The 13,300-nt window shown below is 50.4% G+C and overlaps 1 protein-coding gene across 19 annotated transcripts in view; it reads left to right on the top strand.

Moving 5' to 3' along the window:
- TLE3 (transducin-like enhancer of split 3) overlaps positions 1-13,300 on the top strand; it is a 45,848-nt gene that overhangs the window by 18,417 nt on the left and 14,131 nt on the right. For 8 of the 19 annotated variants that reach the window (XM_014542911.1, XM_005870253.2, XM_014542915.1 and 5 more), the window contains 4 exons: positions 285-347; positions 1,880-1,984; positions 10,803-11,007; positions 12,555-12,571. In XM_014542911.1, coding sequence (XP_014398397.1) covers positions 285-347; positions 1,880-1,984; positions 10,803-11,007; positions 12,555-12,571 — 390 coding nt within the window. The remainder of the gene's footprint in view (positions 1-284; positions 348-1,879; positions 1,985-10,802; positions 11,008-12,554; positions 12,572-13,300) is intronic. The other 11 variants (XM_014542916.1, XM_005870261.2, XM_005870258.2 and 8 more) reach the window with 5 other exon arrangements.

A 13,300-nucleotide genomic window follows, 5' to 3' on the forward strand; every position in this document is an offset into this window, starting at 1 on the left:
TTCTTGTTTTATTGCTCTGTTTTCATCCAAAAGAGACAAACTATATTCTGACCCAGACAGCTGGACCACCTCTGACAAAATTGGAGATCCCCAGAATGTAGGCAGAGTGGTTGGGGGAGTTGGAAGATTTCTTCATGCTGTGATTTAGCCAAGAGGCTCCTGAGGGGGGAAAAGATGAGCCGGTGGGAGGGTCTGTGGTTTGGGGCAGTTTGCACTTCCACTTGTCTGACATTTTGGGGACGATTTATTTGCCTGAACTTCATGAGGTCTCTTTTCTTTTGCAGACAGAGATTGCGAAGAGACTGAACACAATTTTAGCACAGATCATGCCTTTCCTGTCACAAGAGGTAAGACTTTTTGTTGTGTCCTTGTCTTTCCAAAGCAGCCACTGGCTGATGAGGTCCCACCGGAGCTCTAGCTCCTGTTCGTTCATAGGACTGAAGTTGAAGTTGACAACCTGGGGTTTACAGAGCCTTCTCCAGCCAGTTCAGGGCTGGGAGCCACATCAGAGGAACAACGTGCTCCTTTTTCTGGTGGGACTAATTCTCTGCCACTATCTGAGACCAGAGAGGGGGGTTCTGGCCTGCCACTGGGGTAGCAATGGGCAGCAGGTGCCTCTGTGCCCCCATGCTGTATCCAGTTCAACCTCTGCTTCCCTGTGCTTGAAATTCCACACCTAGAGCCATCTAGGAGCAAGGACACCTGGCCAGTCAGTGTCAAGACCCAGACCCTGTGAGGGGAACCAGTACCCACAGGGGACCCCACCCTTCAGAACAGTGCACTCGCCAAAGGCACACCTTATCGCTCACATCACCTTCTAAGCCACTTTGCAAGGGGCCCCCACCTGGGGAAGGTGCTGAGCTAGTGGAAACGTCTCCAAGGACGCTCTTTGGTACAGGGTGGACAGGGGCTGCCTGCGAGGCCCATTTCCGTCTGGCAGAGCTCACTTCGGCTGGGGCAGGCCCTGCCCTCCATGCCCCTCCTGGGCCCTTCTCAGCTCACTCCTGGAGCCCTGGGTCAAAAATGATTGACTTCTTGTAAGAACAGGATATAGCCATGTCCTCAGAGTTTGCAGCCTGGTAGGGAAAACAGCTGCATACGAAGCTGGTGCTACCTCAAGGCTGAAGGGAATGAATACACCGAAAAATGTTTTTTTTAAAAAAGACTCTTTTTTTGCAGCAGTTTAGGTTCATAGCAGAACTGAGTGGAAAGTACAGAGATTTCCCATAGCTGCCCCCACCAGAGTGGTGCATTTGTTGCAGCTTTTGAACATAACATGGAGACATCTTCATCACCCAAATCAACTCATTGCTTACTTTTGAGTTCATAATGCTGCTTTTCTTTCTCTTTCTGTGTAGACATACGTTTTTGTTTTCTCTCTATTTAGATAGATACAGATTTGATTATATTTAGATACATATGTATTTCTTCTGAACCTTTGAGTGTAAACTGCAGACATCCTGACAGCTCACCACTCACTGCTCCCGCTGCGTCTCCTAACAATGTGGACAGGCTTCTGCGTGACTCCAATACCGTTACTGCATTTAGAACATTAATAATCATTCAATAATGCCATCGATGTCCAGCTTATAGTCTAACGCATGGAAAAAAGTTTTTTTGTATGTCTGTTGGAGGGGGGCCATTGACCAATACCCATCTTTTGGTTCATTTATATTTTAATTTAAAACAATTTATATGAAGTTTTGATTACAAAAGCAATACATGCTCATTGAAAAGGATCTAAAGAAGAAAGTGGAAATGCCCTGTCCGCGACCCACCTGTGTCCCGTCAGTGTCGGACCTCCTCTGCCTCTGTGTCTGTGGGGCTAGGCAGGTGCCTGGCCCGAGCCGCCGCAGTTAACCCCTTCCGTTCCCTCCAGCACCAGCAGCAGGTGGCGCAGGCTGTGGAACGTGCCAAGCAGGTCACCATGACGGAGCTGAATGCCATCATCGGGGTACGTGGACTCCCCAATCTGCCTCTCACCGTGTGTATAGCCCTTTTATTCCTCTCATTTATCATAACCAGAGATCGATTTTGATCTCAGCTGGCCTCAAAGAATGGCAGCCCCAGGACTCCATCTCCTGAAGCATTTCATAGGCTTGGGTCCATTTGGGGCTCTCTCCCCGTTGGGTCCCTCATTGCCTACCCAAGTCCCTGAATTAAAGACATGTCTCAAATCAACCTCTAAACTCATTATCCCTGTTCTCCCTCAACTTTTGGTGTCCCCACCATTGAGGGGGATGGGCTCTGGGATCACGTTTAAGACCAGGCTGACTGATGGGGTCCCCAACCTCCTCCTCATGCCTTCCAAGGGCCTGTCTGCTCTGTCCCCCCTCCCTGGCAAAGGTCTGCCTTTCTTTAGCCATCTGGGATCAGAACTGTCTCTGCTGTACTGTTGATGTGAAGCGTGCTGTGGAATTTGGGGTTGTGCCTTGCTGTCCCATGCACTCGGCTGCCTGGCTGAGCCTTCCTCACTTGCCCTTGTGAATTCCAGCTGCGGGACCTAGACAGGTCATCCTGACCTCCGAGGTCCAGGGAACAGGGAAAATATCCCAGAGCTCTTTACGAACCCACTTCTTGTTTGATCCCTCAGTGAAAGGAGGAAGCCAGATCTTTCCCCAGCCCCTACCTGGCTTGCATCTTTAGTTCTTGGTTGCAAATAGCATCTTTCTCTTGATTGGTGCTTTGGTTGAGGCTAAGGATGTTTAAGGTAAACATCTGAGAAAAAACACCTTTTCAGTGTGACTTTGGACAAGGTTCTTACCCTTGGGGTATTCTTGTTCACCTTTTGTCCCTAAAGTGATAAAACGCAGGGAGTGGGTGAGATCACTGCTTCCCATCCACAGACAGCTGGGTCAGGGTCCCCAAGGGGGCTTTGGAACAATGTAGATTCCAGGGAATTCGCCACAGAGTTCTTTTCCATAGATCTGGAATTATTCTGAAGGATAGTCAGGCTTGGGAAACAGTGGACTGGTTGGCCGGGGGCCCTTCAGCCCTAACGTTCTGGGGTTCTGGCTGGTTTTCATTCTTTTTTTTTCCTTAAATGAGGTCATTATTTCAAAGTGGAACTGCAGGCTCCGGAGTTTTCTGCTTGGTGGGGTAGATGGTGACTCTTGGCTTTTCATTTCGGGGCCGAAACCTGGAGACTTGTGTTCTAGTTCTGGCTCCTCCCGTGTGACCTCGGGCAGGCTCATTTCTTCTTCCAGCCTCAGTTTCTGCATCTGTAAAAGGAGGGCGGGGGCCAACTCATCTCTCTGGGTCAGCAATGCCTGGAGGTGGAGGTCTGAGTGACAGAGATGCTGGTGGGTCCCGACCCTCCCTCTTGCCATTGGGATCCACGATGGTTATGTGGTCCTGTACTCCTGGTGTGAGCTCCGTGGCAGCTCCCCAATGCTGCTGGGGAAGGGCATGAAGTGTTAGACCGGTCCTGGTAGCATTGGGGGAGGAGCAGACCCTCACCTGTTATGTGCGAGGGGCATGGGGGAGTTTGGAAAGGGGACTGAGCAAGCAATGTTGTTAGCCATTGAGTTTTGGGGGGCAGCACCCCCAGGGGGGACATCATAATACCAAAGTTTGACGTCTCTTTAGGATCCTCTAACCCAGTGTTGGGACCAGGTGCTTTGTGGGGTGCTGTTCTGTGCATTGGAGGTTGTTCAGCAGTCCTGGCCTCTACTTACTGGATGCCAGTAGCAGCCCCCCACATTGTGACATCCAGCACTGTGTCTGTCTGGGAGGGGCAGAATGGCTCCTGGTGGAGAACCACTGCTCTATCCAGCCAATGCCCTTGTTTTTCAGAGAGGAAAAGTGATTTAGGGACGGTCATATACTGTTTAGGAGCAAAGCCAGGCAGAGGCCCAGGGGCCAACTCCCAGCCCAGGGCTCAGCCCCCATCCTGTGTCCTATGTCTCAGTGACCAGTTCCTGTCTCATGGCTCAGCTGACAGTGGTAGAAGGGGGATCAGGGGTGGCAAGCACATTGTGAGCTCTGTCCTGGAATTTCTCCTCTTCCAGCTCCTCATCCCCATCCCCTTTTTCAGGATGAGCCCTCCCCTCCCTACAGTGGCCACAATGGGGTCCCCTCTCCCCCTCTTTTTCCCCTTTGGAATTAAAATCCTCTTATGGAAATAATTTTTTTTAACTTCTACAAAAGAGTGAAATTGGGGTAGAAGTGCTGCTTGGATTAGCTCCACTTCCTTTAAGTAGTATTTAGGAAGCTACAAGTTAGGTCAAGGCAGCTCCAGGCAGATATTGGAATTCAATTAAAGCCAACGAGTGGGGCCTGTGACCCCCATTTTCAAGGTAATTGCTTCTGCAGCTCTGAGTGAATGCAGCCGTTGCCCTGTCATTAAGCAGGCAGCCGTCTAATCGCTGCGCCTGACAGAGCCTCACAAGGCAGGAATTACGGACAGCTGAGGCCCGTTGCACTGGGAGCCAGGCTTGTCTGCAAGCCAACGAGAAGATGGCACCTCCTCAGGAAGGAGAGGGGAGAGTGAGCTTGCAGCTAACTAAGCTGACTTTAGAAAGTGAGGTGGAGAAGGATGGCATGGGGCAGGGGGCCAGGAGGGCCGCAGGCTGGTGGCAAGAGAGTAGATGTCTTGTCCCCAGCCATAAAGGGCAGTGGAGAGAAGGTCCAAAGAGGCTCTTAATATCCCCATGGTGCTGTGGATCAGCCCCTCTAGAGGGGGAAGTAGCCCAGCCCCCTGGTCTGGGAATTAGGAGAGCTTTGAGCAAGTTGCTTCATTCCCGCCCCCCCCCCAGGCCTCAGTTTCCCCATTTGGGAAAAGATGGAGAAGAACTAGGCAAGTTTCATAAATGTGCCTCCTGCTTCAGTCAGTTGTTTAGGGCTCTCTTGGGCATGGAGTTAAAGGATTCTGGGGCCATGTCTTGGCTCAGCTCAGAGAGAGGTGAGAGATAAGTTAGGTATGTCTGGCGTGGTCATGCCTGTAGCTAATGGAATACTTACTGCTTGAATTGAGATACCTCTAGGGCGGTGGGGAACGTCCAGCCTGCAGACTGTAAAAGACCTGCGAAAGCATTTGTTCTGGCCCTTCCAAGGCATTAGGGGTGAGTTAATTAAATGTTTGACTAAATATAGCAGGCTAATTTTTAAGTTGATAATTTTGTATGGCTTGTGAATGATGTTACAAATATTCGAATGGCCCTTGGCAGAAAAAAGGTTCCCCATCCCTGCTCTAGGGTCTCCCTTTCCTGGTAAGAAGGGCCAGGATCCAGCATCAGATTAGTGTGAGAGGAGAGGAGACAGGGGGGCTGGTCCAGGGAGCTCAGGCTCGCAGGCCCAGCCCACCTACTCCCCTGTGAGGCCACAGGGAACTCGTGTCCATCTAGGAAAGACAGGCTGGAAGATATCTCTGCTAGTCGGGGCCTGGCAGGACCCAGTTCCTACAGACCCCCTACTGTTACATGCACTTTATTAAAGTGTGTGTGGGGGGGGGGGGGGGGGGGGAGGAGGAGAAAGAGGGAGTTTGTATTTATCTAGAGTGGTGAAGCCATACCTAAGGTTCTTGCATTCACTCCAGGATGTCGTTGAGCTGGATTCAGTTGATTGAAATTTTTAAAATGTATTTTTCTTGATTTCAGAGAGGAAGAGAGAGAGAAACATCAATGATGAGAGAGAATCATTGTTTGGCTGCCTCCTACATGCCCCCTTCTGGGGATGGAGCCCACAACCTGGGCATGTGCCCTGACTTGGAATTGAACTGTGACCTCATGGTTCATAGGTCAACGCTCAACCCCCGAGCCACACCAGCTGGGCAGTTGATTGAATTTTACAGGAGGAAGAAGGATGGCAAGAGAGTAGGCCTTAGAATGCATTGTTTCTTTTAGCCAGGCGGCCATGGTGGAGACAAGTAATGTTGGGGTTGAGTCCTGGCTCTGGTTGTTTCTGGCAGAGTCCCTTAGCCTCTCTGACCCTGACCCCATCTCTGAACTGGGGATCAGAAGGGTTGTTGTGATCCCCACCAGCTATGGGTCCACCAGCCATGAGAAGCAAAGGAATGAGTGGAGGCTTGGGGCTGCTCCCCCTCTCCTTAAAGGGCAAGAAGTGTTCATTTTATACAGTGAGGACTCTGTGCTTGCTTTGGTGGACATCTTCCGTGGGTCGTGGCTCTGGAAGCATTTAGAGAACACAGAACTTCACTAAGTTTAGCCCAAATCGTGAACCTGAGGAGTGAAGCATTAAATGAGCTCACAAAAACATAGAGCATGATATGCATAATCCAATTACTTATACTCTGCAAACAGTCTTCCCAATGGCCTCGCTTGTAAGTGGCCATACCTCCTGAGCCCAGGGCACAGGCACTTGGCACACGTGTGGAGGATGGGGACACACGAAAGCCCCATAGGACACCTTCTTGGACATGCTTGTGTTCTGGTCTGAAATGGTAAAGGGGCAGGAAGAACATTCGTGGGTGGGCTTGGTCCAATTTCCTAGCCCCTCTTCTGGGGTTGGAGGTGGAGCGGGGCAGGCGGGTGGTTGACTTCCTTTCACATCGTGGATGGAGGAGTCCCAGAGTGAGAAGGAATAGTGGAAACCGGAGTCAGGCTGCTGCCAAGGGGTCAGCTCAGGGCCTTCCTCAGACTATGGACTTGATTCCTTTTTCCCAATTGAAAATATGGTCATCCTCTCACTCACATGTTACTGTGTTTTGGCACATTGTCCTCTGAAGTCAGGGATGTTACAGGGGGTAGAAATGCAGCCTGAGGAGGGCCGTGCCCTGCCTGCCTGCTTGCCTGCCTGCAGAGGGGCTGGGCTGTGACATGGGGGTGGTGAGATGCACGGATCGTCAATTGCCAGCTGGCTCCCCCTGCCCCACTAGGGAGAAAACTTTGTTTCACTGTGTTGTAACGAAGACCTGTGCCCAACCAGCCCTTGGCATCTGCCCCCACCCTGAGAAGGAAGCCTTGGAGGCTGCCTCTTCTGTTCCTGTTTCCTGGAGCCTGTCGGGCCACTCTTGACTGCCTTCAGATCACTCAGAGGAGACCTTCTGGCTGTGCAGGGGGGGAACTCCGGTACTTGAAGATGAGAAGGACATGGCACCATGGAAGTTTCCTTTCCTCCGTTGTAAAGAAGACTTGTGCTTGACATGCTAACGGCAGAAACCACCCCTCAGTCTTGGAAGTGCAACAGCTTTGCAAGCCTCTGTTTTCCAAGTTTCTGATGCTGGTTCACTGGTTCATGTTGCAGGGAAGGAAGCAGGAAGCCACACTGATGCTCCTTGTCCCAAATAACAGTTCGAGCTGCATCTAAATGGGCCTTGGAGAGGAGGCACGGATGTGGGAGGTGGATGGTCACTCTTGGACAGAGCCACTGTGCTGTCTTACTTCCCAGCCTCTCTCTCTCCATGCTTACCTTTTCCCGGCAAGCATGTCAGGCACCACATTTGAGGTGCTGGGACGGATAAAACAAGGTCTCTGTTTTTCTGGAAGCCACAAGTTGCCAAGCATCATATAAAGATGAAAGACATAGTTATATCTGCAGTCCAGTCATAGATTTTGCTGATATTAACTGAGCACCTGCTTTGCCTTGACATGTAGTAAAGCATGTGATCCTTGCACAACCTGAAGAAATGGGTTGCATTCTGATTCCCATTTCACGGATGAGGAAATTGAGCCCAGAGAGGTCCGCTGACTCATCTAAGGTCTCAACTGGTAAAGGACATCTGGCTGTCCACCTTAGTCTGCCTGATTTCAAGTCTGAGCTGTTAGAAATCTTAGAAGGGAGAAGCTGACCAGGAGGATGGGAGCTTCTAGAGGAGGTGGCATTTGAAAGATGAGCCTAGAAGGTTGGGTCCCAGGGCAGACCTTACCTGGTAAGGTAAGAATCAGGGTGTTTCCATGGCTACCAATCTTCAATAAGCTCTTTCTGTAGACACAGAATTGCTAATGGAGGAGTTAGCCCTGTTCCCAGGCAGCAGAGCTACTTCTTTGAAGCCAGGATATCCTCCCTTCCTCTTTCCCTTCTCCCTCCAGTGATCTTATTGGCCATACACAGTAAAGAGTAGACTAAATACCTCCATTTTTGCTTTCTGGAATTTTACTGAATAGTTAACTGTAGTAGTATTGGAGGGCCTACCAGCAACTGGTCTAAAACCATAGGGCCCCCAGCAGAGACTCATTTTAAAACTTGGCATCTAGATAAAGTTGAATGGTCCAGCCCTGGCCAATTTAGCTCAGTGGTTAGAATATAGATGGAAGGTTGAGGGTTCAATCTCTGGCCCCCAGTCAGGGTGAGTGTGGGAGGCTACTAATCGATCAATTTGTCTCTCAATGGAAAAAATATCCTCAGGTGAGGATTAAAAAAAAAAAAAGTTGAATGGTTCAACCACATCAAGGAATACTATGCAGCCATTAAAAAGGAAATATTGATTTGTTTGTAACCCTCTAAATTAAAATCCAATTGTATAACAATAAAGTTAACAAGAGCCTATTTGTATAAAAATACATTTGAAATTTATGGATTTTCATAAAGGAAAATCTAGACAGATGAACAGTCGATGTTCCAGGGAGTGGGATTGAAGGGTAAGATTTTTGGAAAAAATTGTAAATCTCTACTTATTTGTGATATTTCTGACATTGAGCATGTATTACTTTTGTAATTAGATATAAAAATTACATTTTCTTGACACAGAAAAGGTGGGGGACCTCAGCTCTAAGCTCCAGTCCCAGAAAGCTGAGTCCAGCCGGTGGGTTGGATCTCTGCACTGGGTTCCTGTGACTCCAGCTCCCCAGTCCCTGCACTTGGTTCCTGCTTGGGCATCTTGGGGACAGATCTGGGGTCGGGTCACACTGGGACCAGTGCCCAACAGCAGCTTCTGTAAACTGCCCGGCAACAGACGTCCCAGGTCTTGGCTGCAAGTCCCAGCCTTTCTCCCAGAGCTGAGAAACGAGCTCTCTGGGCCAGGAGTGCGGTGGTAGCTGTGGTTGCCATTAACTTTGGGGTGGGCCAGGTTGGCAGTTTACAGCTTAGCTGTGGGAGAGCGGGGTAGCTAACTTCTGACCTCAAATACTGCCTCTTGGAGCCTTACCTCCAATCAGAACTGTGGGCCTTTACTGTGTGTTGCCATGGGTCAGCAGTGGCCCCAAAGCCACAGTTAACATTGACACGCAAGCTTATCAGACTTTGGCTCTTTGTCCCCCCACACCCCCAAAGAGCTCTTCTTACTTTGGGGTCCTCCTTAGGAATATTCTCTGGATGAGGTTGGTGGCTGATAGATTTGAGCCCAGATCCCACTTACTAGAGATGGGACTTTGCTAGTTACTGGCTACTCCCCCTACCCCCTCAAGCGTCAGTTATTCATCTGTAAAATGGGCACAACCCCTCCTTTGCCAGGTGAATGGAAGGGTCGGAGATAATATTGGAAATGCCCAGGCATTCATTAATGTTGGTTCCCTCCTCTTGTGCTAGTTGAGAGGAAAGATGTATGTACAGGTGGGTACCAGCACATCCAAGGCCCCAGCCTAGGAATGTTAAGACAAAGGGCATTTTGTCCTGGCTGCAGGGGAGAGATCTAAGGCTGCCCTAAGCCAGTGATGGCGAACCTATGACACGCGTGTCAGAGGTGACACGCGAACTCATTTTTTTGGTTGATTTTTCTTTGTTAAATGGCATTTAAATATATAAAATAAATATCAAAAATATAAGTCTTTGTTTTACTATGGTTGCAAAGATCAAAAAATTTCTATATGTGACACGGCACCAGAGTTAAGTTAGGGTTTTTCAAAATGCTGACACGCTGAGCTCAAAAGGTTCGCCATCACTGCCCTAAGCCAATCCCTTGGGTGTGGGAGGGGGGAGAAGGGAAGAGAGGACCCCGAGGCTAGTGCTGGGAAGGGGTATGGTGTCTGGAGCAGGGAGCCAAACTCCTTTGCTAGGGACTGTTATCGTTGCTGTTGTTGATAATGCTGAGTTAATCAGATCAAGGTTTAGAACAGAGGGGAGATATTGTAAGCCCTCTGGTAAATGTTAGCTACTGCTATGAGCTCACTTAATGAGTAACCGGCCTGAGGTCACACGGTAATAAGTGCCAGAGCTGGGGTTTGCATCCTGCACTGGTTCTAAAGAGTCCACTGTTTTCTTCATTGTTTATTGATTTGAGAGAGAGACATAGATGTGTTGCTGCACTTACTTATGCATTCCTTGGTTAATTCTTGTATGTGTCCTGACTGGGGATCGAACCCACAGCCTTGGCATATCGGGGCTGCTCTAACCACTGAGTTACCCAGCCAGGGAAGACTCCACTCTTGTTACCCTCTTCTTCACTCTGATGTCCAGTGACATTAGCTCTCATTTCACAGCCTCGGCCTCCTTTTGATCTTGGACTTGGCTGCTGGAGCCAGCCCTCGCTCCAAGGCAGGCCTGGAGTGCCTCAGTGTTAGGGGAACCTTCCCTGTGATAAGGGCTCAGGGTGGGGGGTGCTGGCTGCTAATGTTGAAGGCATGTAAGTGTGAACAAACATGAACTACCAGGAGCTTAGAAATGGATCCCCTCCACTGAGAGGGAGCCCTGATGGCTGGTTTTTAAATGCATGCTTTATTTATCTTTGACTTTTAAACATGGAGAAGTTTTATCCTGAATTGGGTGGGGGGACAGGTGGAGTGTTTGAAGACATAAATCTTGTATCTAAATTGCAGTCCATTAACAGACTTCCTTTAGCAATACAGCATGTGGACTGAGCTGGGGACAAAGGTTTTGAGGGGCCTTTCCCCCTGCTGCCACATGAAGGAAGCCTGTGGCTTCCCCTGCCCTTTTTTGCTCAGCTGTGCTCACCACCAACTTTGTTGCAGCAACAGCAGCTCCAGGCGCAGCACCTCTCCCATGCCACGCATGGCCCCCCGGTCCAGTTGCCACCCCACCCATCAGGCCTCCAGCCTCCAGGGATCCCCCCGGTGACAGGGAGCAGCTCGGGGCTGCTGGCACTCGGAGCCCTGGGCAGCCAGGCCCACATGACAGTGAAGGACGAGAAGAACCACCATGAGCTGGACCACAGAGGTGCGGCCTAGATCTGGGGCTGGGGGCAGAGGGCAGAGGGCAGAGGGCAGGGCTGGGCTGGGGCAGAGGTCCGGTAGGCCCCACGTAAGTGGACACAGCAAATGCTGTCCCCCTAGGATCAGGAGTTAGCAAAAGCTTTGGAGCTGTCTCTTGAATTCCTGGTGGGTGGGAACAAGAGCCCCGTCACCCATGCCAATCCCGCCAATCCCCCCAATCCCCAATGTTCACCGGATTCTCTGCCTTGGAAGACACCTTGTTCATTCATCCTAGAGTACCCTCCACTCATATTTTCCTAGATACTGTGCCTAGTCTTAAGGGCCGGCCTCAGTCCCACGCCTTCAGGATGCCTTCCTGGCCAGGCTGGGGTCTTTTGCAAATTCACATAAGAGTTTAAGAGGTAGAGTCCCAAGAACTGAGCCTTTGTTACTGTCCTCTTGTATCCTACCCCTGGAAAGCGTTGGTCCTCCAGGATTATCGGTCCTCTGAGGGCAGGGGTATTGAACTGAATGTGTGTCTCACCCACGCAGGTGCCTTGGAAACGGCACGCAGTCAGCACTCACGTAAAGACTTGTGAGGTGACTGTCTTTAGGCAGAGGTTGCCACCACACTACTGCGGACGGTGCTTGGGAAGACTTGCAATGAGGACCTGCCCCCACCCTCCCCTGGGCCCTTACATGAGGACCCAGGAAGCTGCACAGGGCAGGCCCTCAGGAGGACTCAGTTCGAATGGGAAAGGAAGGGGCCGGCTTCCTGGGAGACCCTTTTCAAAAACCGCCACCTTGTGTGCTCTGCCCTGAGGTGGTCTTTCGAGCTTTATTGAGATATAATTGACATATAACATAATGCAAATTCAAGTATCCAGCGGGATGATTTCATCTGCCCTTAGATGTTTGCCAAAGCACACAGCTGGCACCTTCTGAGCCCCCTGGGCACCACATTCTTGGGCACTAGGGGCTTGGAGTGTCATCATCCTGCCCAGGATGGGGCCCCAAGGTGGCACCAGGCTGTGGGAGCCAGAGGCTTACATCTCTTCCCTGCAGTAGGATGGGACTCCCCCCCAGCAGGCAGGGCAGTTAGGGTGCTAGTGCCCGACTGGTTAAGTAATCAGAGGCTTCTGCTTCCAGGGGCTTCTGGGAAAAGAGACAGAGAATGGTGTCAATTAAACAACAAACAACACCATTCTCACAATTTCTTTTTTTTAAAAAAGCAGTAATGTTCTCAATCCCAGATCCTATGGTTATTTTCCATAGCATGATCCTTCCCAAGCTTATGGCTTAAAAATTGCTGACTGGTAGCCGAGGTGTCCTCCTTGGCATGTCTGGGAGAGCCAGGCCACACAGGCTGCCCAGGACTGGTGGCCGGGGGAAGTGTTAGAATTGGGGCAATTAATTTCCAAACTGAGAAACGTCCCCTACAGCCCTGCCTTGGCTGACCCACAGTGAGGCCAGGACTGCTGCTTGCTTGAAAACATTGAGACTGACCTTTTCTCTTTCTTTTTTGTTTTGGGGCCCTGACCCTCCTCCTGTCCTGGCCTTCGGTCCCCAAAGAGAGAGAATCCAGTGCGGTAAGTGTCAGCACTCTGGGACCAATTGGGTGTGTTTGGGGGCGGGAGGAGGGCACCAGGTGCTTTGTTGGTGGTGGGGGGGGAGTGTTGTCAGGAAATGGGAGTTGTTGTCACCTGTTGAGAGTGACCTTCAGTTGGGGAAGCCTTCATCTCCAGGCTTTTGGTCCATCATTTGTCAAATAAAGTGCTCTGGCTAAAGGAGCTCTAACTCCCTTTACAGGAGAAGTGGTTAACCAGAGAGGTCTGCTGGCCGGCACTGGGGCCTCCCGGGGGGGGGGGGGGGGGGGGGGGGGTCTGTGGAGTCTCTGGGCTGATCCAGGGCTTAGGACAGTCATGGCGAACCTATGACACGCGTGTCAGAGGTGACACGCGAACTCATTTTTTTGGTTGATTTTTCTTTGTTAAATGGCATTTAAATATATAAAATAAATATCAAAAATATAAGTCTTTGTTTTACTATGGTTGCAAAGATCAAAAAATTTCTATATGTGACACGGCACCAGAGTTAAGTTAGGGTTTTTCAAAATGCTGACACGCTGAGCTCAAAAGGTTCGCCATCACTGGCTTAGGACCTAGGTGTCCCACGTCCTGGGTGGGGGTGCTTCGCCACCCCCCGGGTTGGCTGCCCCCATATGATCCTGCCTCCTCATGTTCTGAGGTTTCTCTCTGTTCTGGGTTTAAGAAAGTGCTAGGAAGTGAGCATTAAGGCCAGGCTGCCTGCACATCTGC

The sequence above is a fragment of the Myotis brandtii genome, unplaced genomic scaffold (genome assembly GCF_000412655.1).
Source record: "Myotis brandtii unplaced genomic scaffold, ASM41265v1 scaffold315, whole genome shotgun sequence".
NCBI classification, from domain to species: domain Eukaryota; kingdom Metazoa; phylum Chordata; class Mammalia; order Chiroptera; family Vespertilionidae; genus Myotis; species Myotis brandtii.